The sequence below is a fragment of the Aquila chrysaetos genome, chromosome 1, assembly GCF_900496995.4.
Source record: "Aquila chrysaetos chrysaetos chromosome 1, bAquChr1.4, whole genome shotgun sequence".
NCBI classification, from domain to species: domain Eukaryota; kingdom Metazoa; phylum Chordata; class Aves; order Accipitriformes; family Accipitridae; genus Aquila; species Aquila chrysaetos.
The window spans coordinates 33,861,074-33,887,422 of NC_044004.1; the positions used below are offsets into that span (position 1 = coordinate 33,861,074).

General features: G+C 37.6%; 1 protein-coding gene across 4 annotated transcripts in view; it reads left to right on the forward strand.

Moving 5' to 3' along the window:
* Positions 1–26,349, forward strand: part of SLC7A2 (solute carrier family 7 member 2) — a 58,655-nt gene that overhangs the window by 19,816 nt on the left and 12,490 nt on the right. For 2 of the 4 annotated variants that reach the window (XR_005932797.1, XM_030017531.2), the window contains exons 1-7: positions 11,152–11,281; positions 16,619–17,009; positions 18,267–18,422; positions 21,246–21,411; positions 21,937–22,073; positions 22,759–22,981; positions 26,039–26,175. Coding sequence is in view for 3 of the 4 variants with exons in the window: in XM_030017531.2 (XP_029873391.1) it covers positions 16,634–17,009; positions 18,267–18,422; positions 21,246–21,411; positions 21,937–22,073; positions 22,759–22,981; positions 26,039–26,175 (1,195 nt within the window). In the remaining variant the exon portion in view is untranslated. Of the gene's footprint in view, positions 1–11,151; positions 11,282–16,618; positions 17,010–18,266; positions 18,423–21,245; positions 21,412–21,936; positions 22,074–22,758; positions 22,982–25,491; positions 25,632–26,038; positions 26,176–26,349 lie in introns of those variants that run through there. The other 2 variants (XM_030017542.2, XM_030017552.2) reach the window with 2 other exon arrangements.

Here is a 26,349-nt window from a genome sequence, read left to right on the forward strand (position 1 = left end):
GATTTTTTTTAGATCAGGCATGCAGGATTTTACACCATTTGTCTTAATTTTATGTAACAAAATTCATTATATGAGTATCTGCTGCTAGTGTAGAAGAATTAAAGCTTCATGTTTTAATAGTGTTTCTATGAGGAATGTGTAATTACTCTTTGTGCCAAAAATTTCTTGCATTATGAAAACATATATCATTTACAAATGGTACTAACCTATATTAGAGTCAATAAAAATCAGTAAGTTGGTGAAATATTCCATCTGGTACTAGTAAGGGAAGTGATGGCATTTCAGAATTAGAAGTTATTTCTATGGCATTTTGCCACTCAATATTTTACAAAAAAGGGGCTGTGTGTATTCTAGTTACTCTCTTAAACAAGAAGGTATCAGATATCAGAAGCTTTTTTCAAGCATTTGGTAAAATGAGATGTCTTTCCTGCCTGTAATTTCCCATGAGTTTACCCTGGAACACTGCATTTCAACTAGCAACCTGTTTTCTGGGTTTGGCCCTTGAGATAGTGAATCTGTCCTGGCCATCTTTTTCTCCTGGGACAAGTAATGAATTGTTTGTGGCCAGATCCTGCCTCTGCACAGGCAGACAGCTGGAACTCAAGTTGCCATTGCCTCCAGAGCTCATGAGAAAGTGAGGGAGGAGGACAGTTTTATTCCAAAATTGTGATCCAGCCATAATAACAATGAAGGCTGGGCCACCCAGAAATAAGCTATCATTTTGCATAGGAGGCACTGACAAGCAATCCAAGAAATACTGTAATTTACACTCACACACACGCAAACCCGCATACACACACAATGTGTGGAAGGATATCTCTTTGGTGATAACTAGTCTAGTTATTTGCTGGACTTTTGGGGGCCTGGCTTGTGCGTTTGGGGTGGGGTTTTTTAAGCAAATAGAATTGGCTGTATTAGGATCTAGTGTTTTATAGGATTTTCCCCACAACTTACAGCATGCCTGGAGACGAGGCTAATTTTTGTATAGATTTAGAAAAAGCAGTTGATTTAGGGACAGTTATGGGGAGAAGTATCTTGTTTCACTGAAATAAGTGGATGATAAAAAAGAAGAAAGATCTGAACATGTAGTTGAAGAGCAAATATGAGATAATTTGGTAACTTAGTGTGCTTGATATTCTGTGTTGCTAATGTCCAAAACATATCAGAGGATGATGTCTGAGAGAATTCATAACTACCTCTGTGACACACCCTGACCTTCTCAGTCAGAAGTTGGTCATGCCATTCAGGATCATTGGATGTGGCAAGGGAAGAAAATGACTAGGGGGAGGAAGTGGTATAACACGTTTATTGAGATGTTCTGTATTCACTGAAGATAGAATAAAAAGTTATAAATTTATGGGGCTTTCTGTTGCCACAACAGAGTGAAACTGGAAAACTGGATTTCACCCGATCTTCATGTGGGGGAAGTGATGGGCTGTCCCAACCACTTTGCAGTTGCTATGGGATCCAAATTATCCTGAAAACACATTTGTGAGTAATTTATTATAACTAGTGCATCGGTTGGTACTGCAAGTATTTTACTACAAGCAAAGTTTATGTGGTTTGTTCCTCTGTGCCATTTGGTAGCCAGTGAAGTAGCTTCATAGGTAATGCAATTTAATGCTCAAATGACTTTTGATTTTTATGAGCAGAACAGCCTCCTGGAAAAACTGCTGAACTGCTAAGCTGCTAGCTTTTCCAATACCCTCCAGACAATTTATATTGAAGATTAAGTTGGAAGTAAAGAACCGTCATGCTGTCTGGCTGGGAGTACAGATACACACGTGCACACACACAAGTTGGGTTTTGTCTGGGATGCTTGTATTATTCCATATGTCATTTATTATTTTCAGAATATTCATCACTTTATGAACCTATGCTTGTGCTGTCTTACATGTTTTTATATGCTCTGCAGAAATGACTCTCCTGCTATTGCTAAACTCGTTCTGGATTTATACCAAGAGATATCTGGTTTCTTCGGGCAGACTTGCCAATGTTTCAAGCTTTATGCATTAAGACAGATCTGCATAGATCTGCGAAGCAGCAGCCTTTGTCATGGTTAGGCAACTGTTATGCATAACTGTGATTTGATGAAGATAGAAAAGAATACTTCTTTCTTAAGAGAAGTTCACAAAGGGTTTTCTATGTGTCTTCAGAAGATGCTGAACAGAGCCTCGCTGTCTGCAGTGCTCTATTGCATGACAAAATGGAGCACTTCAGCCCGTGCAATTGTAAGCTCTCTGGAAAGCTGCAGCACATGGTTAGGCTAACATAGGGTCACTTCCCATAGCTGTTGCTCAGCCACTTGGAAATCTGTGATTAAGATCCCAGTGTGTGACTAGCAAGGTCAGTGTTGGTTTTTGCTGTGTTTTGAAGTCTTGGTCATGTTTTACCCGTGAGATGTTACACGCAGTCAAGCTGTTTATTGACTTGCTTAAAAAATACTGAGACAATTAAAAAGCTTTTCAGAAAATTACCCAGTTGTATGTTATAATGTTCTTCAAGCACTGTTCCTGATGCATGAAATGCAGTGATGCTATTTGAAGCCCAAAATGAAAAGGGAACTCTCTGGTATTAGTTGCCTCAATTATAAACAATGTTATATGTTAGGATTTGTATGATCTCAATATGGATAGTGCGTATTCAGAATGTCTGGCTGGAGTGTCTACATTTAATGTCAAAGGGTAATGCTGTGTAACAGGGTTGCTATAGTGACTTTGCAGTGACTTATTATTTTGGGGATTTCATATTTGAAGGAAGTGGTGTTTGATTTTGCAGGGTGCAGAAAGTACCCCCAAGAAATGGGCGTTCTCTTAACACCACTAACTTCAGAACACAGAATGCTGTTTAACGCTTCTGGGATTAAGGCTTGCAGATGACGCTTATTTATACTGTGTGAAATAACTATTGCTGTTTATGTTGTTTTGTATTGTTCTGATATATAAGCCAAAAATAAATCACAGCAGTGCACTTAGCGCACTGGTTCTGTCTGGTGTGAGTGATGTCTGCCAGTGGTGTTGGGCACATCACAGTTCCGTTTTCACACAGAATGGAAGCAAAATACTTCTCTGATTTAATATTTAAAGTCCAGTACGTATCCAATGATGGATCCTACTTTAAATACTTTGCCATTATTTCAGAGCAATATTTGGTTGCAAAGGAGATTCGTCAAAACCTTTATGTAAGAATCTCTTAAATTAATTCTTACCGCCTTTGACTTAAGATAAATGAAATATGGAATATAAACAATATGTGAATCTAGTTCTTGGATTTCTGTAAGCAAGAGAAAGCAAACTTGGCTTTTAAAAACTGTTATGATTGGCAGATAATTAATACGTACTTAATTTTAGATATTCCATGCTGAGAAAGTTGTGGCACCTTGATTAGATGACCTAGTTCTTTTTTTTCTGTAATCCCTTTAAGATGGCATCTTTTCCATGTGCCGTAAAAATTCATATAGAAACAAGTAAGATGTGTAATAGGAATTCCTTCCCTTCCTTTGCTCCATGATACTTTTGTAAGCAAAGATATTTCCAGTATCATCCATGATTTCTTTTAGTCTTAAATTAGATACATTCATCCTTTCTCTCTCCTCTACTCTCTGTTCTTTCTTCCTTGACCCCCATAAAAAAGGGGGGAAAGTCCACTTTTTTATATAAAATTGAGTTATTTTAAACGATTTTCAATAAATTGATACAGAAAACTAATTGCTCTGTTTTTTTAAACAAAAAGACCCACTGGAGCCCATTAGTGTATGGTGCACTGGTCAAATGGGCTGAGAGGTGCTGTGACCTAGGGATGGGACTGGGCAACCTCAGGGCAGCAGGAACCCCTGAAGCTGATACCACTTCTGCTATCAAACCAGCCAGCTGAGCCTGGGAAGGGAGGAAAAAAATTAGGTGAATCATTAGTTCTTTGCTTAATTTCCATTCTTGCACCATGAAATTATGCTACTTTTTGGCCTGTTGAGCTGTTCCCTTTGTGGCTCCCCTGTGGAAGCGCACAGGAGCACACAGCCAAAGACATTAAAAAAAATATGTAGACTTTATGGAAATTTTAGAAGCCATCTCAGGAGTTTAGGCATGTGAAAGGGCTCTCATGATTTCTACTTTAAAATCAGTGCCTCAGTCCCTTTTAGAGAATCATCAGCTTTTGTGCAGATCAATACAATTTTCAGCAGTGGAAGGGTTGGGATTTAATTTTGATCCTGAAGTCATTGCTCGTATCTTCCTATTAGCACAGAAAAAAAATATTCCATGATTGTATTTGTAAATACTTCTCTACTAGTTTGTCGGGGGGTTATTTTTTTATTTGATCTGGTTTTGAAGAGGACAGAATAGATGGAATTGATCTGATGTTAGCTTGTAAGAGGCTTTTGCTTATGTCTTACACAAGAGGCTGTCATGGAACCTTAGTAACCATGGGGTGAGAGGTAAAGCCCTGTTACTGATTAAAAACAGCCTAAAAAAAGAGTAAATAAAAACAGCAACCTTCATATTATTTTTGCAGGCATTTTCTGGCATGGAAAATGATTCTTAAAGACATACCTCAGGAAGGAAGTAGAAATGGAGTTAACAGAAATTTTCTGGACAAAATTGGTTTTAATAGGAAAGCTGAATGTTTATTAAAGATGGTAACTGGAAAGATTTCCCTTTTTTTGATACAGGAAAAAAGAACACTTTTAGCCTTTCCAATTGAAAGATTTTTAAAGAAAAACAAAACCAAAAAAATCAAAACCCCCTCACAAATATTCCTGCAACAATAAAAAATCCAAGTAAACTGAGAAAGGAGATTATTTGGCTGGTGGTAAAAAGAGTAAGTTGAAGCATGACAGTCCTATATTATAGGATTGGGAAATAAATTTTCAGTTGGTTAATTCAGGCAATGAAGAAAGTGATAACTAGAACAAGGCAACCTTAAAAAACTATAAAGAAAACACATCCAAAACAACTAAAAAAGTATTATCTTTATAAATAATGATACAACGTTTAATAATAAATAACTCAGAGCCCCATTATTTGGGTAAAAAGCTTGGTAAGTTGTTTTATTTAAAGGTTTTGAGATTTAAGTACTATTTTAAAATGTCAGTTGTATTTACATAGGCTAGGATAATTGCTATGAAATGTGTCTAATTACCTACCTAAGTTGCCATTAGAAGAAAAAATATATGTTCAGTATTACATTACCACACATTTGGCTCAAACATGGACTGTTGTCAGAAGTGGAATACTTTTTTTAAAGTTTGCTTTAGTTTGAAATGTTGTGAGTTCCATCAGCCTTATGGAAAAGCAGAATAAGATGTTATCCAATAGCTTACATCTCAAAAAATGCACAATGTCTTAATAATTTGTTTTCTGGTAGATCTTTCTCCTTGCTTTTATTGAAAGACCATTTGTAACTTCGTGCCTCTGATGAAGACGTGCACTCACGCCTCAACTGGCCTGTTGTGCCTTCCTCATACTCCTTCCCAAGCCACAGTGTGGAGCTGCATCTGATGCTCCTTTCCCAGATCTCTGGGGAGATGCGAGACCGCTTCATTTCCGTCTTGGCAAAGCATGGCATAGCACTTTATTTCAATTACAGATCAAATGTTAGTTTTAACTTTGATTTTCTTGGCTCTTCTTTGTATACATTACAAATTTTCCTATCTAAATTTCCTATTTATATTTCTCCTGTATTCAAGGTGTGGATTTGGGCCAAAAAAATATGTGGATTTTTTTTTCTAGACAGTATGGCATTAAATAGTTACTTTCCTTCCCCAAGGTTTCTCCAAAACTCTGATTTTAGACTTGGGGACAGTACTGTGAGTCAGCACTACAAACATTTTCTTTAGACCCTTGGGAATATTTGGAATTCAACAAATGATAGCTACTAGCTGCTTGGGACATGCTTAATATTAGGTTAAATGACTCATTCCTGGGTCAAAATAACTAGTAGGAATTTGTGCCAATGTAGCCCTTCTTCTTGTTACATATGAAATGCAGGTTTGCAGATTTATTCTTCATGCCTGTATTGGTCTAATAGTGTATGATTATTTTCAGTAGAATGTATTACATTTCTCTTACAGAAGGTCAGGATTTGAGGTATTTTTCTTCCTGAGTACAAAGTGAAAGAGAATTATTAAAGAAAAGTTGAAAGAATTGGTAAGTGGTAATTTTATTTTAATCTGTACAACATTCTGTAGGAACTAGTTTCACTAATCTGCTTAAACCATGAGAAGCAATCTAAAATAAACATATTTATATTTTATAAGTAGGAAGCCCTTTAAAAAGTGTTGAATTGTAATTTATTCTCTTCAGAAATGATCCTGTCGTAACATTATACAGATAGCCTACATTACTGCTGAGCTTTATAAAGATTCTTTTTCTCTCTTAAGATGTTTGTGATCATCTTACGTAGATTAGGACATAGATTGCACTAATTTTATTTTTTTGTTGTAATCTGGATTTTTATTCTCAGAACCACATCTCAGAACCACTAAAATGCTAATTACTTTATTTATCTTGACACAGAAAAGATTCTTGCTGGCACTTGATGAATCCTTTTATGAATACTAGTACATCTTCTCAAATCTCATTAGAGCTGCACAAACCATACAAACCATGTTGTGGTTCTTTTCTTGTGCATGTCAAAAGTTATGTTTGTTACAGTTGGCTGCAAAGTCCTGACTTCCAAGGCAAAGCAGCACGCACTGTGCAGAGCACCATTGAGGGATTGCAATGGTTCACTAAGGCCCCAGTCCTGCAAACACTTTTGTTCATGTTTAACTTCTGTGTGGTATGAGTAAGTTATATGGGCAAGCACATGGATATGTTTTTGCAAAGTTAGCACCTCTAGTTATATAAAACTCCACAGCTTTTTGGCCCGTAGCTGCGAGGCAGTATCTGTGAGACAAGCCAGAGTCAACAGTAGAGCAGCTTTTAATCAGTTTGTCATTTGGGCTTCTGCAGTATTTTGCTTCGGTCTGTGCAAGAGTTTCACAAATTAATGGGGCTTTTTTTTTTTTTAAATTTAAAACTCCCTGAGCATGAATTTCCGCATAACTCTATGAAAATATGTTCATACTCTTTTGACACTATAAGAGAAAGTCTTACATTAGCCTTCCATAGGAAAAGAAAATAAATAAAATAGTTTTCTCTTTTAGTTCATTCCCTCTAATGTGGTCAGCTGTTTCATGGCAAGAAGATAATTTCTGATCAACTTCTTTATGGAAAGAATGTGCTGCAAAAGTCCTTCAAGTATCCAAGTCAGAGAAATGTTGGATGAGCCACTTCAGATTAATCCAAGTGTGATGTAGTTGCTAAGAAGCAGAAGTCTCTAAAGCCAGAAACTAAGCTATAAAGTAATGTTGTTGGTCAAAACACAGTTGGATTTGTAACTGGAAACAAACTGTTTGTTTGCAATAGCAAAAGTGGACTACACAGAGTGGATGTATCACAGCTCTTTTCTGGAGAGAAACAAGAATTTTCTCGGAGAGAGAAGCTGGGTATGCTATTGCTATTGCAGGTAGCTGCCTCCAGACAGCACTCTTTATGCTCAGTCTTGTCCAAAGTGCCTCAGATCTGGCATCCTTCACTGGTACCCCACCAGACCCCATACCTTCATGGACACCTCTCTGATGCTGCTGTGTCACACACCCTGAGGCACACAACTACACCTTTCAGCTGAATCTACAAAATGCCACTCTGCTGGGTAGCAATATGGTCTTCTTGTAGTTTTGAGTATGCATGACTAAAAACACACACAAAACTGAGTGTCCATAGGGCCTCTGAACCAAACAGTCCATAGTGGTGACATACTGATCTACCCCACGGTGCTGTAGATCTAGGTGGGACAGATGCAAGCTATTTTATTTCACCAGCCAGTGTACTCCCTGCCTCTTGGCCAGGAGCCAGGGACCGTTCTAGGTTTGTAGCTGCTGTGTGCTCCTGTTCCCAGAATTAAGTTTTAGAAAATCAAACAAACCACAGCAGCGCAGCTCCTATCTGTCTTTGTAATGATCCATAAATTTACCAGTGCTACCAGGGATGAATTGTTATCACAGCCAGGTGATAGGTCCGAAGGAAACAGAAAGTGCACTTGTGAGTGACTTTCCAGCCCCATGGATGTCAGTAGAGTTTCTACTGTTAATTTAAAGAATGAGGATGAGATTTTGAACTGATTTATACAGCCCCTGAAGGATTTGAACTTTTAGTGTCTGTAACAAATCTGTACCATAATAAGGTCAAGATTAAAAATGAAGAGAGGCAGAAAGCAAAGAGGGATCCTGTAAATACTAAATCTGGCTTACTATAATCTTGTTTCTGGCATTTTCCATAAAAGGAAGATCCATTTCTGAAGAGGCAATCCCAGAGGAGCTGGTGCCTCAAAGTTAGAAATGGTACCAAAGAAAGTTTTGGAGATGCTGCAGTTACATGGATGAGTAAATAACTGCTCATTTTCCAGTTTCCAGTGAGATGTACTGGAATTGGATTTTTGCAAATTCTAGAAACCTTATGGTACATTCACTGGATTGTTTTATGTTGTATATTAGATAAAGTAGTTAAATATGGTGACTGCAATATATGTTATGGCACTTGCAGACAAACTTAAACCAGAGAAATAATGGGCATAGTTATATTTCTGTTCTGTTTGGTGAGTCAATCTATGTAAGATGTAACGATGGTGCTCTGCTGTGAAATAATGAGTGGTGGGTTTTTTTCTTCTTAATTGTACAGTGACTAACTTGAAAGAGTGCTAGGGATTGCAGTGGGTAGTGAAAAAAGATCCAGAAAAAAAGGTGACACCCCTAAAACATTTATTGTGGAAAAGTGTGAACAATCCTTGTGGTATTGTGGTTGTGTATTGTTGGGAGAGGAAGGGTTAGCCCATTCTGTCATTACTGTCTACTTCTCCCTGTTTCCTAATTCAAAGTCTTCATTTTGAATCAGATCCTGACCCCTATGATATAATTTGGAATTTTGCTGTTGGCTTCAGTCTGACCAGGTTTGTGTATTTAATACCAAGAATTGTTTGTCTTGCTCTTGTTGTGAGTATAACAACGTGTCCTAGCTGGCTCTGTGTTAAATCTGCACAGTGCAAAAGGTTTTGAAATGTGTATACATACAAATGCAAACCATGCATATATAGAAAATGTCCATAAAATAGTTTATAGGTGTTTTATAGGTGCTATAGGAAGAAATATGATTGTAGGGAATTAATATGTTTACCAAAATACAAATTTGAAATTAAACTACTTTCTTAAGCTTGTTCTACCTTATTGGAAATACAGAATTCCAATTCCGCTGTTTAAATTTGGGCACATGCCCCTGTTATGACCACATCTATATGGCCTGCATAGTCTTCAGTTTTATGACCACATTTAGAAAGTAGTTGACAGTAGCTGTCAAGGTTTGCTTTTTTGTTTTAGAAGTCAAGTAGAAATGGAGTCTCTGTATTCAGCAGATTATGAAGCAATTACAACTTCTACTTGTTGGGTTTTTTTAAAGTGGAAGGGATGTTTTCCATGATTAAGCAATAAATCCCTTAATTTATGCATTAACAACAATTCCTAGTGGATCTATGTGGTTGGAAATGATTCAGAACTGGTCTTGAGGATGTTAACTAAAATCCACATGAATAATTCTCAAGTCATTCACAGACTTGCTAGAGATAGATGGTTTGGAAAAAAAATGCCTAGATATTGTCATGGTTGAGAGTGATGCTCCTTAAAAGTACTCTCCATATATTTCCACAGAAGAAACCTAACCTGTTTAGCAGCTTGCACCTCTAGCACAGCTTCTTGTTTCTGTCTTTTGACCAAGTATTAACGGTGAAAGAGATAAAGTTTGTATTTAACAAGCATGAGGTCAGCACGAGGGGAAGAACGAGTATTGTTGTCATTAGAGCTTCAATGAACAAGACCTTTTCTCTTCACACCTTTTTGCACTTTAAGAAAAAAACAGCTTTGGAGAATGTAAGAAATTACATCTGGACTCCTGGTCTTGAAATACGGCCCACCCCTGTGGAGCACACTCTTCTTGGAGGCATTTCTCCTTGGAACCGGGAGAGCTGAGGGAAGGTTGTCTTTGTAGTTTGTGCATGGCTGCAGGAAGCAGGACTTGTCATGAGAGAAGGAAGAGGAGCCTTCTGTGCTCCTGCAGCACTGGCAGATTTTACACTTGGGGAAAACTAAAAGCTGAGAGCAAGTTGCAGGGGGCTGCCACACTACATGTGTTTTCCTCCATATTGTCTTAGGAAAGACTTTTTAATGATGAGAATCATAGGGCTTTTCTCCGCAAGGCTCATATTTTCAGTGTTCTCTGAACAAAAAGAGAGATATTTAAACCCAAGTGTTTTAAGGGAAACAATATGCTGTGAATAATATTGACTGGAAATGCTACTACATGTTTGGGGTGGGGTTGTCTGCCATTGGAAGTAATGAAAAATACAGCTGTACCTTATCCATTGAGGTTTGATTTATTCTGGAAGCTAATTTTAAAGAAACTAAGGGTTAGTTATTGGTTGTGTCGCAGGAATATTTGGACTGTTCTAATTCCAGTCTTCAGCATTCTTACATTTCAAGCCACATAAAGGAGAACATGTATATGCTGCATCTTCCCCAGTTCAAGAGAATGGGCTCTATCTAACCAGATTCTGTAAATGTACTGTCTTCTGTGTTGTTTCTAGCCACAGCAATACTTTTCAAATTATTTATATTCTTCTGAAATTTACTTAGGCAAAGCAGTTTTCATGCTATGCTGTTGCATTCAGGTTTCAAAGCATTACAAAGTATCCTTAAATACGCTTCAAAGCCAGTTTATTTTTTATAAGGGCAGTGGGATAACTTCGCTTTCGCAGTGGGAGACCAAGTTTGACATCCACATTTTTGCTTTTCCTTCAGTATGTGTAAAAGGAGTCCATGGGGGGGGTGTGGTGGGTACCCTCACTACAGTGTGCGTTTTGTATGCAAGCACATAGGTGTGTTTAAATGTAGAAAATGCAATTCCAGTTGGATTTTGTGTTGTGAAGACAGTGGATACGATTTATCTGGACAGCAGCAAGACTCTCCCTCCCTGCCTTAGCTGGGCAAATAACTGGCCGGCTAGCAGCCCTCCAATCACCGGCCTGCTGAGCCTCCACCCCCTCAGCACCGACAGCTTTCACACCACCTACAGCTGGCTTTTAAAGCAAATATTTTAATAAAATCACTTTCAGTCATTACTCTTCCATTAAGACGGCAGAAGTTTGGGACTGGGTAAGAGGAGCAGAAGTCTGCCCAGCAGAAGTTGCTCTGAATCAGGTTTGTAATGAAGTCTACTGCTGAAAGAGGCAACCCGAAAGCAACGTAGCTTATTATAGGAAACTTTGCCTTTAACATATGTGCTTTTTGAGTAGCAAGAGCTGTGGTATGTGGTATTACATTTAGTTTACATTACAGTATTATTGTGTCTCTGACAAAGTGCAAAATACAGTGTTAATATATAGAAGATGCAATTTATGTTTTCCTTCCCAGACTGCTGGAAGGTGTTTTTGCTTTTGGATGACAAAGCTTTCCTTTTCTGTTTTATACATATTAGACATCTGTTACAGGTGCTGCTTTCCAATTTTAGGGCTTTAAGTATTATTTAAGTACACTACTTTAAATATTATGAGGCATTAGGAGTTTTGTGAAAGTCTTGGGCACAACATCAACTTTTAGGACACTTGCAGTAAAATCATGTATTGTCTGTGCATGTGTGTACACACACAGAAAAATCATAGACTATACCTCATTTTGCTTCATCTCTGAATTCTTTTACTTTCATATATTATTGCACTAGATCTAATCAATGCAATACTGCAATTTTGAATAAGGTTAAATGAACTTAAGAGCAAACAGACATTTTCTCATAAATTCTACAGATGGACAATATAAAATACAAACTTTTACATATAAAGTTTTTTTCAGGAAAATGAGGCTGAAGGAAGACTCTAAATTAATCTGTATCTAATCAGTATATTTTTTTATTTTCCCCTTTTCAATATGTTACAGGCTTATTGGAGTATTTTCTCCGTAATTGGTACGCTGTTTAAAATGTTAAACTACCACACCTAAAATTTGTAGTATATTATAGTACATAATATTAGATGAACAAAATAGTTTATAAGTAAAATATCTTTAAGTTACCTTTGCTTCAGGAATCTTTAAACATACATCTCAATAACAGTATTAAAACTTTCAGAGGCTTTATATTGCATTATAACAGTTGCTTTCCATATGAGATTTATATCTTTTTTATTAGAGCTTTTAACAGAAAATTTTGTAGGAAAAGCTGAATGGCAACTGCAGCAAAACTTTGGGTTTTCCCACCTGTAGGCTGGGTTTGATGTGTACTAACTTATTACATGTAATTAAATTAAAATGTTATTTTAATGAAAGAGTGTGGCAATACATGATATAAGTTACTTCTTTGCTCCAACACCCACCTATTGTTTGTGTTTTGTTTTGGGGTAGGAGGTTGTTAGATTATTTTTACATGGAAAATACTTTGCAAAAATGGTAGATTCTACATGACTGTGAAGCAGTCAAAGCAATTTTAAAGATGAATACAAACTTTGCAGATGGAGACTTTGTCCCTTGCATTGTGTTTGTAGTTACAAGTTTTTTGACACCAAACTTTTCCTGCTAGAAGAGGGCTAACAATGGACAACGATTAAATGTTGCTGATATCTATCTGAATGAAAATGCTGATATGAATGATAAAGCTGAACTCATCTTCTTGGGTTAGCGTTCAGATGTGTGGTGGTCAAGCAGTAAATTATCCAGTTTACAACTGGCCAGGAAAGACTGAAATTAAGAAGGGTCTATCAGCAGCTACTGTAGAGAAAAAAACCCAAGACAATAAAGAACAAAAGGGATTGGAGAAATATCTGTGCTTATTCAGGTACTCTGACAAATACCATGACTGCCCATTAGACAGCCATGGAAGCTTTTGGGTTTTTTTTCCCCCCTATGTTAGATAGATCTCTCCAATTCCTTTCCTATCTAAATTTAAGTCCTCCTGTCCTGCCTGTCTCTTTGTTGCATGCAGTTGAAGGGGTAAAACTGTAAACTGCAATGTGGATGGCATTGCGATTCTTTCTAGGAATGCGTTCAGGGAAGGAGGAGGCTTGAATATGGGATGAACATTGGTCCTCAAGTCTAAGTCAGTTGAACTGGGGCCTCCCTTTTTCGGAGGACTGTTGGAGGCATATTCTGTGTTACAGAGTAATCTGTAGCTAAAGAAAAACTTAGTCCAAAAGTGACTTCAGAAGTGCAGTGACCCAGTGCATGCAGAGCCAGAGAGCTGCCACCTCAGTTGTACGCAGCCAAAGGAACATGCCAAGGTCAGTGACAAATGGACTTCATGGGTGTTTGCTTGTGACAAATGTCTCTCTAAAGTAGATTTCACTGAAGTGGAGCCTAGCACAGGTTTGAATGCATGGGAGAAGCAACAGGTTGGGTCTGCTCCTCACCTTCATTAGAAATAACTGCACACTGTTAGTGAGTGCAAGGGCATTTTCCTTTTTGGTTTCTTATCACTAATTCCCTATGCTTAAACTCTGCATAAGCTCAGGATTCAATCTTTACTCTGCTTAAACTGCATGAACAACTCGGCCCACCCTGACGGACGGCACTTTCGGGCTACATGCCTAATGCTGTTGTTCAAAGGCAAGGCAGGTATGCAAGTCTGCTCTAAGAAACGTAGAAGAGGTGCCTCAGAGATGCCTCAGAAGTACTGTGAGCTTTGTCAGCAGTAGAGCATTAGGAAAGCTCACTTGCTTCTCGATTGCTTACCCAATATATTACCTCAAATCCCATTTCCCAAGCTGTCAAATGTGCCTCCCCAGGAAGGCTCAGAGAAGAGCCAGCGCTCATCAGCTGTGCAGGACCTTCAGCAGGGGCCCGGGCCAGTGCTGATGGAACTCATAGCAGCAGAGGCGAAGAGGAAGCAGAGGCCACAATGGTCTGCTAGGGTGAGGCAGGCTTAGACTGCAGCGGGGAAAGAAGGAAGTAAAAAGGAGCAATTAGGAAAATACTGAGACCTGCTGGTCAAAAAGTAGGGGAGAGCAATTTTTCCCGTGTTCACTTACCCTGCTTCATGTTCCTCTCTGTCCCAAAGCTCAACAGAAAAGGAAACTGTGAGGTTTCCCCAATCATACCAGTGCAGGAATAAGACCCTTTGAAAGTGTGTGGTTGCAGTCAGTGTAAGCTTATCTAGGACAATGCTGCCACCAAAAGGCACACCCAGCTGTTACCTTCTTTGTTTCTGTAGGTTAGTATTTGAGCGTGAGACGTGCTCAGCCACAGTGTTAGGATAAACCGTGCTTGTGAGTCAGCACACATCAGCACTGAGTCAGAGCCCAGGTTGCTCTCTTGCAGTGGGTCTGTGTTGAAGGATCTGTCTTACAAGGGACACCTCAGAAAAAGGTTACACTTGTCAGTGATTTCTGAAGACACTTTGCCACCATTTACCTATGTTATTTGGTCCTGTGTGGAGGCCAAATACCCTCACAAGCTCATCAGTTCTTCCTGCTGCACCTTCCTATCAAGCATGAAGTGATCAGTACTGGAGTCTTGGGATGGCTCGGCCAAATCTGAAAGGGAGCCATGTCTGAGGTACAATGCTGCACTTGGTACACAGCAACAGAAGTTGTGAAGCAGTGTTCAGACATTATTATACATATCTGCATAGTAAGTATAGGAAACTAGTATAGTAAGTGCAGTAAGACGTTCTGGATTGCAGTGGTCCTGGATTGCAGTGGTCATCGTAAAAGGATGTGTGTTCATCAAGTCCATGTTAGGATGGGTATACCTAAAAAGACACGTTTCTCATGCGTATGAGATTATTTTTTTTTCTCTACAGACACAAAGTTTGTATCTTGAAGTTGGTTTTGGTTGTGCTCCAGTTTTTAAAGGCTAAAGAAAGGGTGAGTTTGAGGCAGAACTGGTGTTTCATCTTACTGGCTTGTGGCTAGCAAGAACCAGCCTCCTGTCCTCTCCACAAGAATCAGAAAAAGCAGAAGCAGAAAAAAACCTCCTATTTTGTCACAAGGATTCCTTCTCAGCAGAGAAAACCATAATATCACTCAGCTGGCCACTGCAATAGATGACTTTACAACCTTCAGGACTTCTCGTCCCAAATTGCAAAGAGCAGAGCAATCTGAGATGCCCTTTGAATAACAAAAGTCTTGGAAACTTTTTAGTGTTCTGAGAACAACATCTGCCAGAGTAGTTTTCCCTGTTAATGAAATACCAAATGAACTGTCATTTGGGGTATGGGGGAAATAATTCCTTAAAATAATGCCACATTTCTGCAACAGTGGAATTGCTAAGGTGAAGGGCATGGAGTCACAAGAGCATTGCTGCCATGGGCTACAGCCTAAAGAGGATATTAATATCACATCCTAAGTGATTGCTATAGCTTTGGAAAAAGACATAGTGGCCTTGGGAATACTTGTCAATACCACCCAGGACAGACAAACCTGGCTTTGGAGGAGTGGAGTGCCTCAGGCCCAAAGAAAGGCTGCTCTTACTGAAGAGTTCAGGAGCTACAGCAGGGGATTTTGCCTGAAGAGTTCCATGTTGATTCCCCTCAGAGCTTATGGATCTCTTCTGTCTGCTGATGTGCACATCATTGTAGTTCTGAAGCTGATGTGTGGAATCTCCTCAGTGAATGAAATCTACATACCATGGGCAGATACTTGTCTTTGGGAGTCTGTCGGGCTGAAAGGACTGCCTAATTGCAGCAGAGCTTTGGAAACTTGCCTGTCTTGCCTCCTTCCACTGTCCTGGGGCAGCTATCACCTTTCTAATGGGCATTAAGCATCACTGCCAAGAGCTGTTCAATTTTATTCACTATCCTTTATCAAATTCCCTTTCCTTGAAAGGGAATAGAGACCTCTTTTTTTTTTTTTTAAAAATGGTCTTAGAATACAGAAACGGCATGTCTGAGTGTACTTGGGGAGCTATTACAGGAATAGGGAGAAAATGTTTCTGCACAGAGATATCTGTTTCTTTTTCATACCTAAGGGGATTTTTTTCAAGCAATCTCGTATCAGGATGGCAGTTTTCTTGCTTCTGACTCTGTTCTAGGATCAAACACTATTAAGTGAGCTATCCATCTTGATGCAAAGTCATTGCTGTTAGTGGATTGAACTGTTGTGAGTAGAACTGCCCTTTACTGGTTGAGGAAGCTGAGACAGACTGGGGAGGAATCTACCAGCAAAATGTCTTGTCTAAATGAAAAAGGTTCTCAGTTCCCAGGAGGGTTCCACTTAAATCACAAGCAGAGCACAGACATTTTTGGTATGAGTTGCAAAGACGAACATCAGTTTGGGGAGATGGCAGATGGTATCGCTTAATTCTTACCAAACTCTCAGTCATCAGCAATACAATTCAAACAAATAGGTAAAGAAAGACAGAGTTTGCACATTAATGCTGCCTCTTTGAGATATTATTTAAAAGCACATGCCAGCTAATTTAATGTCACAGAAGAGTGTAAATATATTAATTAGTAGGTGTGATTGAAGTTCTTTATGCAAATATGGTTTTTCATTGTTTTTCACCAGTGTCTATGCTACCTTTTACTTACCTTAATTATTTCTTTTATTTCAGAGCTCTACATCCACCATGTTGCCCTGTGGACCAGCTTTGTCCTTTGTTCGGTGTCTGGTGCGGAAGAAGAATGTCAGTGGTGAAAGTCTTGAGGACTCCAAGTTGTGCCGATGCTTGTCAACGGTGGACCTTATAGCCCTGGGAGTAGGAAGTACCCTTGGTGCTGGTGTTTATGTCCTTGCTGGAGAAGTAGCCAAATCCGATTCTGGACCTAGCATCGTTGTTTCTTTCCTCATTGCTGCGCTGGCATCTGTGATGGCAGGTCTCTGCTACGCTGAGTTTGGTGCTCGTGTTCCCAAGACTGGTTCTGCATATTTGTATACTTACGTAACTGTTGGTGAACTGTGGGCTTTTATCACTGGTTGGAACCTCATTTTATCCTATGTTATAGGTAAGCTTAAGAACAAACACAGGTCTCAAGGGTTTCTGAGACAGCAGATATAAGATAGATTTGAGTCTGTCTTTCTTTCCTGTCTCTATACTTAGCTACTATTGCTTTTTACTCCTGCTGAGATGAAATAACCAAAGTAATTTGATTAGGTTATTTCCTCCTGTGCATCACCATTGGAAACAGGTTTTTTTGCAAGATGCTTTTGTAAACAGTGTGTCTTCAGCAGCATGAACTGCGTACCTTGTATGAAAATTGTGTCAGACAATTCAGTGATGATGCATAAGAATAAACAGGATTTCATTGCTGGTTTTGGCTAGCAAGAATAATTTCAGTAAAATCAATAAACATTTTTTTTTCTGTATATACACAGCAAGGACATTTACAGGGACCCCATCACTATAGTACCTCACTTCAAGAAAATCATGATGTTTAAGTACTAACTTGTTACTATAGCCTCATACTAATTAAATAGTGTCCTATCTTATAATCCCATAAAATACAAAGTTGACGAGATCTGAATAAAATCAATGCTTATATGGCAGATATTCAAATAACTATTTCAGTGCTTTAGCAGAGATGACACTTTTTGATTCAAAAATGTTTTCTCCAAGAGGTATGTGTTCCAAGTGCCCATTATATTGTGTATAAGCGTGCCTAACTCTATGTGTATACCTAACTACAGGACTGTTGCCAAAATCACTACAAAATCAATATGCCCAAGCATTGTATTGAAGTGTATTTCATGATAGGAGAGCTGTAAAAGTAAGGTTGTATTTAGCTGTGGCCACGTGCACTCTTTACCAGAGGAAAGTATTAATCTTAAATACTAATGCTAGCAACATAAATCTTGAGAGTGTTTTTTTGCTTTACTTCCAGGTGGACAAACTTTCCTTCATGTTCTTTTTTAAAGTGCTTTCTTATATTGCTTTATATTGTTTAACATATACCATATTGTAACTTTAGAAATAAGTGTCTTCCAGAATGACACCAGGTATAAATGATACAGAAATAATTTCTGCAATATTTTGGGAATAAATAAAGTACAATTTGTGTATTTTAGTTGTAGAATAATATGTTACCAATTAACTATGTAGAAAAACTCTAAAACGTTAAAACTCCTCAGCAAAACAAAATCACTGTTTTAACACAAGCTCTGCTTCTTTAAATGCAAGTAGCAACATGGTTAGTTTTATTTCTTTTTCAGTAGAAGTGACTGTATCCCATTGTACATCCTAAACATGCATGTATTTTATGAAGGTACATCAAGTGTAGCAAGAGCCTGGAGTGGTACCTTTGATGAACTTCTTGGAAAACAGATTGGTCATTTCTTCAGAACCTACTTCAAAATGAATTACTCTGGGTTAGCAGAGTATCCTGACTTCTTTGCTGTATTCCTTATATTACTTTTATCAGGTAAGACAATATATGGCTTCATTTATGCTGGTTGTGATGTCAGAGTGTTTCTTACGGACAAAAATGCTAAAGTGTAGTTTGTGTTTTACCAGAAATACCTTAATAATGTTTAAGAAGTCTAGATGCGCATTTGTGTATTGACACAATGACTCTGGGAATTAAATGTATATAATCAAATTTTCATGTGTACCCTCTACTTTTTTGAAGCTGAGACATGAAATAATCACTTGTCAGTACTTTTTTTATAAAACTCATAATACAGATTGATGATAATAGGAAAATTATACAGTTCTGTGTGGTTTTTATGGCTTTATAACTGGTAAATGCTTTCAGAGGGACCCTGAAACTCTGTAGTTTGGTGATGTGACTTGTCTCCTTAAATCACACACTGTGCATATAGTGGGTATTTGTAAGGGTTTTTTTTCCCTCTAAATTGTTAACTTATTTGGTATAAAATAACTTTCCCCTTTTTAAGTCTTCAAAAGAGTTGTTTAGCCTAGAACTTGTTTGAGCTAAAGGGCTCTCCAAGGTACTGGCATGCCCCAGCAGACCAATTTGAAACCTGAGTAAACCTTTCGTGTCTGCTCCACTCCGTTCTGTTTCTTTTACATCATTACTCATGTATCATGTTTTTAAATCACAAAAATTGACACCAACTGTCTGCTTTTTGAGGAATCAGAAAGCTCAGAAATACTGCAACTTATTTGCATGTTTGCATTTAACAATTGCTTTCCACAAGGAAATGTTCTTACTGCCACCAGGCATGAAGGAAGCAGTGTTTTCTAAAGTGTATAGGTTTTTTTCAGCCAATACACTTCAGTATTCAGTAGAGGTCTTACCCATATCTCAAATATTTGTCATGTTCAGTCTGTCTTTAGATCAAACAAAAGCAGGAGCTTTTATTCTCTGAAAGTGAAACTAAGTTATATGGGTATAACCTCCTGTTCCGTTATTCTGTTATGAGTGGCTTTTTTGGACTCAGTACTTAGGAAAACATTTCTGTTCAACTCCTAACGCTAGAATGAGTGACCAGTGCATCTGAAGCTTTTGTTAGGTCTCTGGACATAGAAAGATGAGTTCCTACACTTAGGAAGATCAGGGAGTTTGCTAGACAAGGTTTAGTCCAGCATCCTGCCATGTTTGTGGCTCAGAGTTGCTTATAGGACCAGCTCAGACCCTTATGTCTTCAGGAGGGATGGGAATGAATTTGGTATGTAGCTGGAACAGACCTTTCAGTTTCACCTCTTCCAAAGGAAGGAGGAAAAAAATAACATTTTGAAAAGCAGAATGCTGAAACTCCACAAACCAAACTATAAAATGTTAGTATAGATGCTGCCACCTTTTTTGTTTTGTCCTCTGCCATTGCTGCTTCCTAACATAAGAAATAGAGATTCTTGATAGAAGAGGACATGTTTCTCCTGTGGTTCACCTCTGCTCCTGAGTTTTCATTTATATCCTGTCTTTTCACCCCCACCATCATTCCTTCTTCACTTCTCTTCTGCTCGTGCGGCAAATTATCTCTCCAGGTCTCTGTGGTAAGCAGCCAAACCACCAGTAAATGAACTGGGTGGAATTCACTGCTGCTGAGAGGAGGGGCAGTGGGGATGGCTCAGGACTATGTAGGCTAAGCATGATACAGTAATTGGATTCTGAGCTGCGCAAAGCTGAATCATAGGAGTAGCAGATGATGTTTTACAGAAAATGTTATGTGCTAAGCACAAGGGAAAGTACACAGAAATCTGGTTTGGGGATTTTTTTTTCCTACAGAAAGGACTTTAAAAAAACGTATATACTATGTTTCATACTGCATTAGACTGATTGAGACACTGCCTTCTTGGGAAAAACTGAGCTAAAGAAAGCATACACCTATTTCCAATAAAAATGCCATTGGTGAAGAAAACTTGAGCTGCTTATATAATAAATTCTATGTTGTGATAAGATAGCAAATGTCTCATTAACAGAGTCAGAAATCTTTTAAACATTATCCTGAGAGGCTTAAAATTTTCAGACTTAATCTCTAAATAATGAGGGAAAGCATGTACGTGATATTAGTGGAAATGCTTAGAGTGCAAAGAACCTGTGGAGGCTTTCCCATTGTATTTAATTTTTCCTGATCTGCTCACTGCCTGCTCTTCCATTAAACTGTTAGTACACTTACAGTTGTTACAAATCTAATGACACAGTAGGATCCTGACGGAATAACTTTCAGATTGTTTAAATGTACTACTCTACAACCTCAGGCATGCGTATTTTGTATCAGACTGTTCTCTAGAATCTCTATGAATCAGTGTTTATGAACAGGAGGCATGCATTTCTTTTCAAGGTTTTATTAATGAGCTAGGAAATGGGACTTTTACTCTGTGATGGATATGCCCTGAAAAACTTAGAGTGAACAGATTACATTATTATCTAATAATTTTGCTTATTTTATTAATCTAATGAGTAATTGTACTGTAAGGAATAGATTCAACCAATCTGTTTTTACTAGGCATAGAATTCTTGTACCTATTTTTGCTCCGTCGCATAAAATAGAGATATGAATTGGAATCTCAGAAAAGCAGTAAGTAACAATTGCTCAAAATACTTTTAAATACTCAAAGAATACACTTAAAGAAGCTTTCTGGTTTGTGGTTTCCAATACACTTGCCTATTGGCATGCTGTCGAAGAGTCTAGGAAATTTGTGATACTGCTTTTTAAAAGTATAAAATACAGTACTGGTTTTTTTAGTTTTATTCATAGTACTTGCATGTATATCTTCTATAAAATGTAATTTTATTAATTTAAGGGATCATTCACATCTATAAAATATTTTTCTTTTATAGGTCTTTTATCTTTTGGAGTAAAAGAATCTGCATGGGTAAACAAAATTTTCACTGCTATTAACATCTTGGTCCTGCTCTTCGTTATGATTTCTGGTTTTGTGAAAGGAGATGCTGGCAACTGGAAAATAAGTGAAGAATATCTCATAAACCTTACTGCAGCAACAGAGTAATTTTTATTTTTTTTTAAATCAATTTCCTTGCTCATATTCCAAGCAATTTTCTGTTATACTTGCTTTAGGGGTATTGCAGAGCAACTAATAGCTCTGTTGCTGGGAATGATAAACTTTTTATTCCCTTAAAAATATTTTTTATTTTCTTGTTTGTAGTTTCCTTTAAAAAATCATCTTATTTCAATCCTGTTGTCTGTAGCCATTTCAGAGGTTACTGGCTTCTCGTCCTTAAGCCATTTATTAACTGCAGTATGACTGCAAGAGTTGCCTACACCATTAGTGTTTTAGTGTGTTTTGCCACAAACTGCGAAGTGAGTAAGATGATAGTTACTCGATTCTGGTATTCTTCCATTTACTGTAATTTTTGTCTTTCTTATGAGCTTTGACATAAAAATGTCTTCTCATGCAGTTTTGTAAAGCAGAACTCTGTCTTGACAAGAGTGGTAGGGGAGGAAGATGCATGTGTTTGTCCTACCAATAATAAATGAGTTTTTCTTCTGCTGTATTTTTGTTCTTTATAGGAATTGCTCATCCTATGAGAATGTGACAAGTATATACGGGAGTGGTGGCTTTATGCCATATGGTTTCACAGGAACATTGGCTGGTGCTGCAACCTGTTTTTATGCTTTTGTAGGATTTGACTGCATTGCAACAACTGGTATAGTACCTATATGTGTGTGTATATACATATAAGTATATATGTATAACATGGGGGTTTTGTAAAAAGAAACCAAACCCACAAACGTAACAATCTGTCTACTGTTGTTCTTCCTTTGCTTTCTCCTAAACCTCCTTCAGTCCATGTAGAATGAGTCTGAGTTCATTCCTGAATGTGGCTATTGTTCTGGGAGGGAGGAGGAGATTTTACTTATTTTATTGCTGTTCTAAAGAAATTAATTGTTGCTTTCTAAGTCTGGGAAGTGCTTACTGTACAATTTTTTCTGCCCAAATCATATTAATCACCTGCTCACTTTTAGAGTTTTCTGAGATGAGGTATCTCTTCTAAAGGCTGTCTTGTATATGGCTGATAGGAAACAAGTACATTGAACTTATAAACTGTAGGTAAATAATTAGAAATGATGGGCTTTGAGTACTCTAAATACAGAATGTATTTTATGTCCTGTAGTTTACCTCTATTTTTTTAGTGCTATTTCTGGCAACAAGATACTGAGTTTTGTTCTGTGTCACTGTGCTTATTTTATACAGATTTTAAAAACTTTTATTACAAATATGATTCCCATAGCTTAGATTAATAAATGATTTGTCTTTGATGTTATCTTTTAAAGCTGAAGGTAGAAATGAGTAAGAATTTTTGGTGGGTTATTTTTTTTTCCTTTTTTCAGGAGAAGAGGTCAAGAATCCTCAGAAAGCCATACCCATAGGAATTGTGGTGTCCCTGCTTGTCTGCTTCATGGCCTATTTTGGGGTTTCAGCTGCACTGACACTTATGATGCCATACTATCTACTAGATGAGAAAAGTCCTCTGCCAGTAGCATTTGAATATGTTGGATGGGGTCCTGCGAAATATGTTGTAGCAGTAGGATCCCTCTGTGCTTTGTCTACAAGGTAAAGACATTGAAAAACTAATTTTATTGGGAAAAGCTGATGGATAATATATGACATTTAAATATATGTTCATCATTCATTTTGAAGGCTCAGTTCATGCAAAGGATTAGCAATAATTATTATAAGCATGTTTTAGACTTAAGCAGGTCTTGATCACAGTAAGTGCATTAATTTAAGTTCCTTTTTTAAACTATGCTGTTATTGAAGTCTACCTCTTCGGTTTACTACCCAAAAGTTTTTTTTATTAAAATATGTATTTTCAGACATACAACCTGAAAGTTATCTTTATTAACTGATAAAATAAACCTTACCCATTTTGTCCTTTCTTGCTGTCCACTCCCAATGACTCAGCAGCTTTATGGGCTCTGTGTATTTGCAGGCAAAATTGAAGAGATGATTAACTAGCTCCACTCCTCATCTTCGTTGCCTGTCTCTGTTTTCCTCCAGTAGCCAGTCTGTCTTCTGACATCATCCTGTGGTTTCTGTGTGGGTATTTGAGCTATAGATTATAGCTGTGAAAATATTATAATTTATTCCCCTTTGTGAAACTGTGGATGTAACCTTAATGTGTTATTTTGATTAAAAAGATATGGGAGGTCATGAGATATATTAATATGTGTTCATATGTACTACACCCCAGTTGTAATGTGGTATAAACACTTTCATAGAACTGAAAATTGCTTGATACTTGAATTTAGGGATAGAAAAATGCTGATGCCAATCTTCTACCTGAAGTCATTTACATGAGCTTCAGTGGTAAGAATGCTGGCTGCCTTTTCACAAAGGAAAACGACATGTCTGTTGAAGCACTAATGCTGACAGCACTCCGAGATAACCCTGTAAGCATTAGCCTGAAGATGAGCACGCTGATTGTGGACAGTGGTTTAAAGGAAAGGAATACTTTGATGTAGGAGGGGATGGAAAAAGGAATGACATTAAAAGAATTGTTGGGCTGACTGAATAATGTCATAGTTACACAGTTCATTCTGGGATTATAGTTATTTTCTATCCAGTTGTCACGGTCCCCTCAGTTTGGAGGGTTTTAGTGAATTTTTCCTCTATATTGGTAAATAGTAAAAGTGATATATAAGCAGAAACTAGATTAAAGACATTAATACTGGAAAACAAAATTAACTGAGATGGTAAAACACTTTTGCAGAAATTTGAACTGTTGGTCTTTTTTCCAGTGTGTTCTGAAGGATTGTATTTACTTATACGGAGAGGTTAATCTTTCAGTGTATTGACTGATGTCAGTTTAGATCAAAACAAAGGAAATTATATTTCATATTCCTCAGTTTAGAGGTATAATTAAGAAAAAAAGTTGGGATCATTGCTTTTGGTCCATATAGTTACCTCTTATTATGTTATGTCATGAATTGTTTCCTCAGGGTAAAGGTGTTTGTTAATATTTCTGTTATTTGTGAATGTACTTAAAGAGGGGTAGGATAAATAAATTTTACAAAGCCACAACAGCAAAAAATTTGGCAATGGATTTTAACAGTATCCTTATTTGAAAAATCAATTGTCACCCTTATTCAGGAAACATTCTTTTTTGGAAGGGACATTCATATATCAAAATCAGTTCACATGCAATGAAACTTCTCATGTGTGTTTAACCTTAACATTTGTGTCTCACGAGCATTACTGGAGGTACATAGCATCTGTGGTATGTAATAGCTGTGCCTTCTGTAAGTGACACAGTTGATTCCCTAAAGTAAGAAAGGCAACCATTCACCTGGTTAAAAACTAGTGTGCTTGCTGCAGAGGTTATACTGGCTATGATTTTGCCTTTTGTCCTTTCAATGTTTTTGGTTTTCTTAATTACAATTATTTTGCTTTGAGGGAAAGAAACCACCTAATTTAAGAAGTATGTTTAAAAAAAAGCTTCGACTTATCAACAGTTTAAAAGCTTTCTGTGTTCTGCTAATAACAAATCTACATTAATTAGCTTTGCTTCTTCCAAAAAAAAGAAACAATCTTAATGAAGCTTGGCTAGAGGTGCTTTAATTGAAAGAAATAATGTGCCCAAGTATAACTATATGGTGCTTACTTTGAATTACCGTTAATCAGCAGCCTCACATGGAAACGTAGAGTGTAAGAGATGCTGCTAATGCTTATTGATTTGCTGCTGCTGACTGACAGACTTTCTCCAGGAATACTAAAGCTTAATTGCATAGTTAGTGTGACCTGGAACATGTTCCTGGTCCACTAATACCCAAGAACTACAGTGATGGCGAGAGTTATTTTGCTAATCTGAATTCTCTCTGATGAAGCAATTCTATTACCTATCTTAATTAAAAGAAAGAAAAAAGCAATCAACTTTACAGGGAAAAAAAAATTCTCTTTGTGTCTGATCTGTAGTATCTTGGGCTGTGGGGCTTTCTGGTTTTGTCTTACAATCATAAATTTTGTTTCTATACATGCCATTAATTAACATTGTTTTTCTTGTCCATGATACAACTCTGCATGAACTGTGTTTGCCATGTTGCATGTGTTTGCTTTTTACTCAGTCTTCTTGGATCCATTTTCCCAATGCCACGTGTAATCTATGCTATGGCGAAGGATGGGTTGCTTTTCAAATGTCTAGCTCAAATCAGTTCCAAAACGAAGACCCCACTAGTTGCTACTCTATCGTCTGGTGCAGTAGCAGGTGAGACTAAGAGTTGATCCTTGTAAAGAAAAGTGCACTGCTAAGCACATTGCATATATGGAAATAAACCACTGTTGTGCAGCTTTGATTTGCTTTGGACTGAAATGATCAAATCTGATTGTTGCCAGGTAAAGTAGGCTACCAGTAAAACTTTTCTCTACCACAGATTTTGTATTTGTTGGTTAATCTCAAGTGCTTTCAAAGCCCAGGTCAAAACAAACAACAACCTAAAACCAAGAACATCAGTCAACCAAACAAAAAACCAAGAGCAGCAACACAGAGCCTAAACCAAAACTATACCTAAACCCATTAACTCTTCCAAGCTTTCTTTTTGTGTAGTTGGGTTTATCAGTAAAGCATCGTGCTTTTAATAACCTGTATTTGAACTATACATTTTTCTGTTCTAGTCTTCTCGGCTCTATGTTCCCTTTGCCCCGAATTCTGTTTGCCATGGCACGCGATGGTTTACTCTTTAGTTTTCTTGCCAAAGTGAGTAAGAGGCAGGCACCAGTTTCTGCCACCTTGACAGCAGGGGTCATCTCTGGTAAGCTCTCAAAGCCCGTGTTACTTAAAACTGAGATTTAAACACTCTATGCACATGCATGGTACTTTATATTTTTGAAAAGGGCTGCTTGTTAATTTCCCTTGCATGTACAATGGGAATAAAATTACTGAGTAATCAAAGGGTGTAAGAACTCCAGATCATGCCAATCATGGT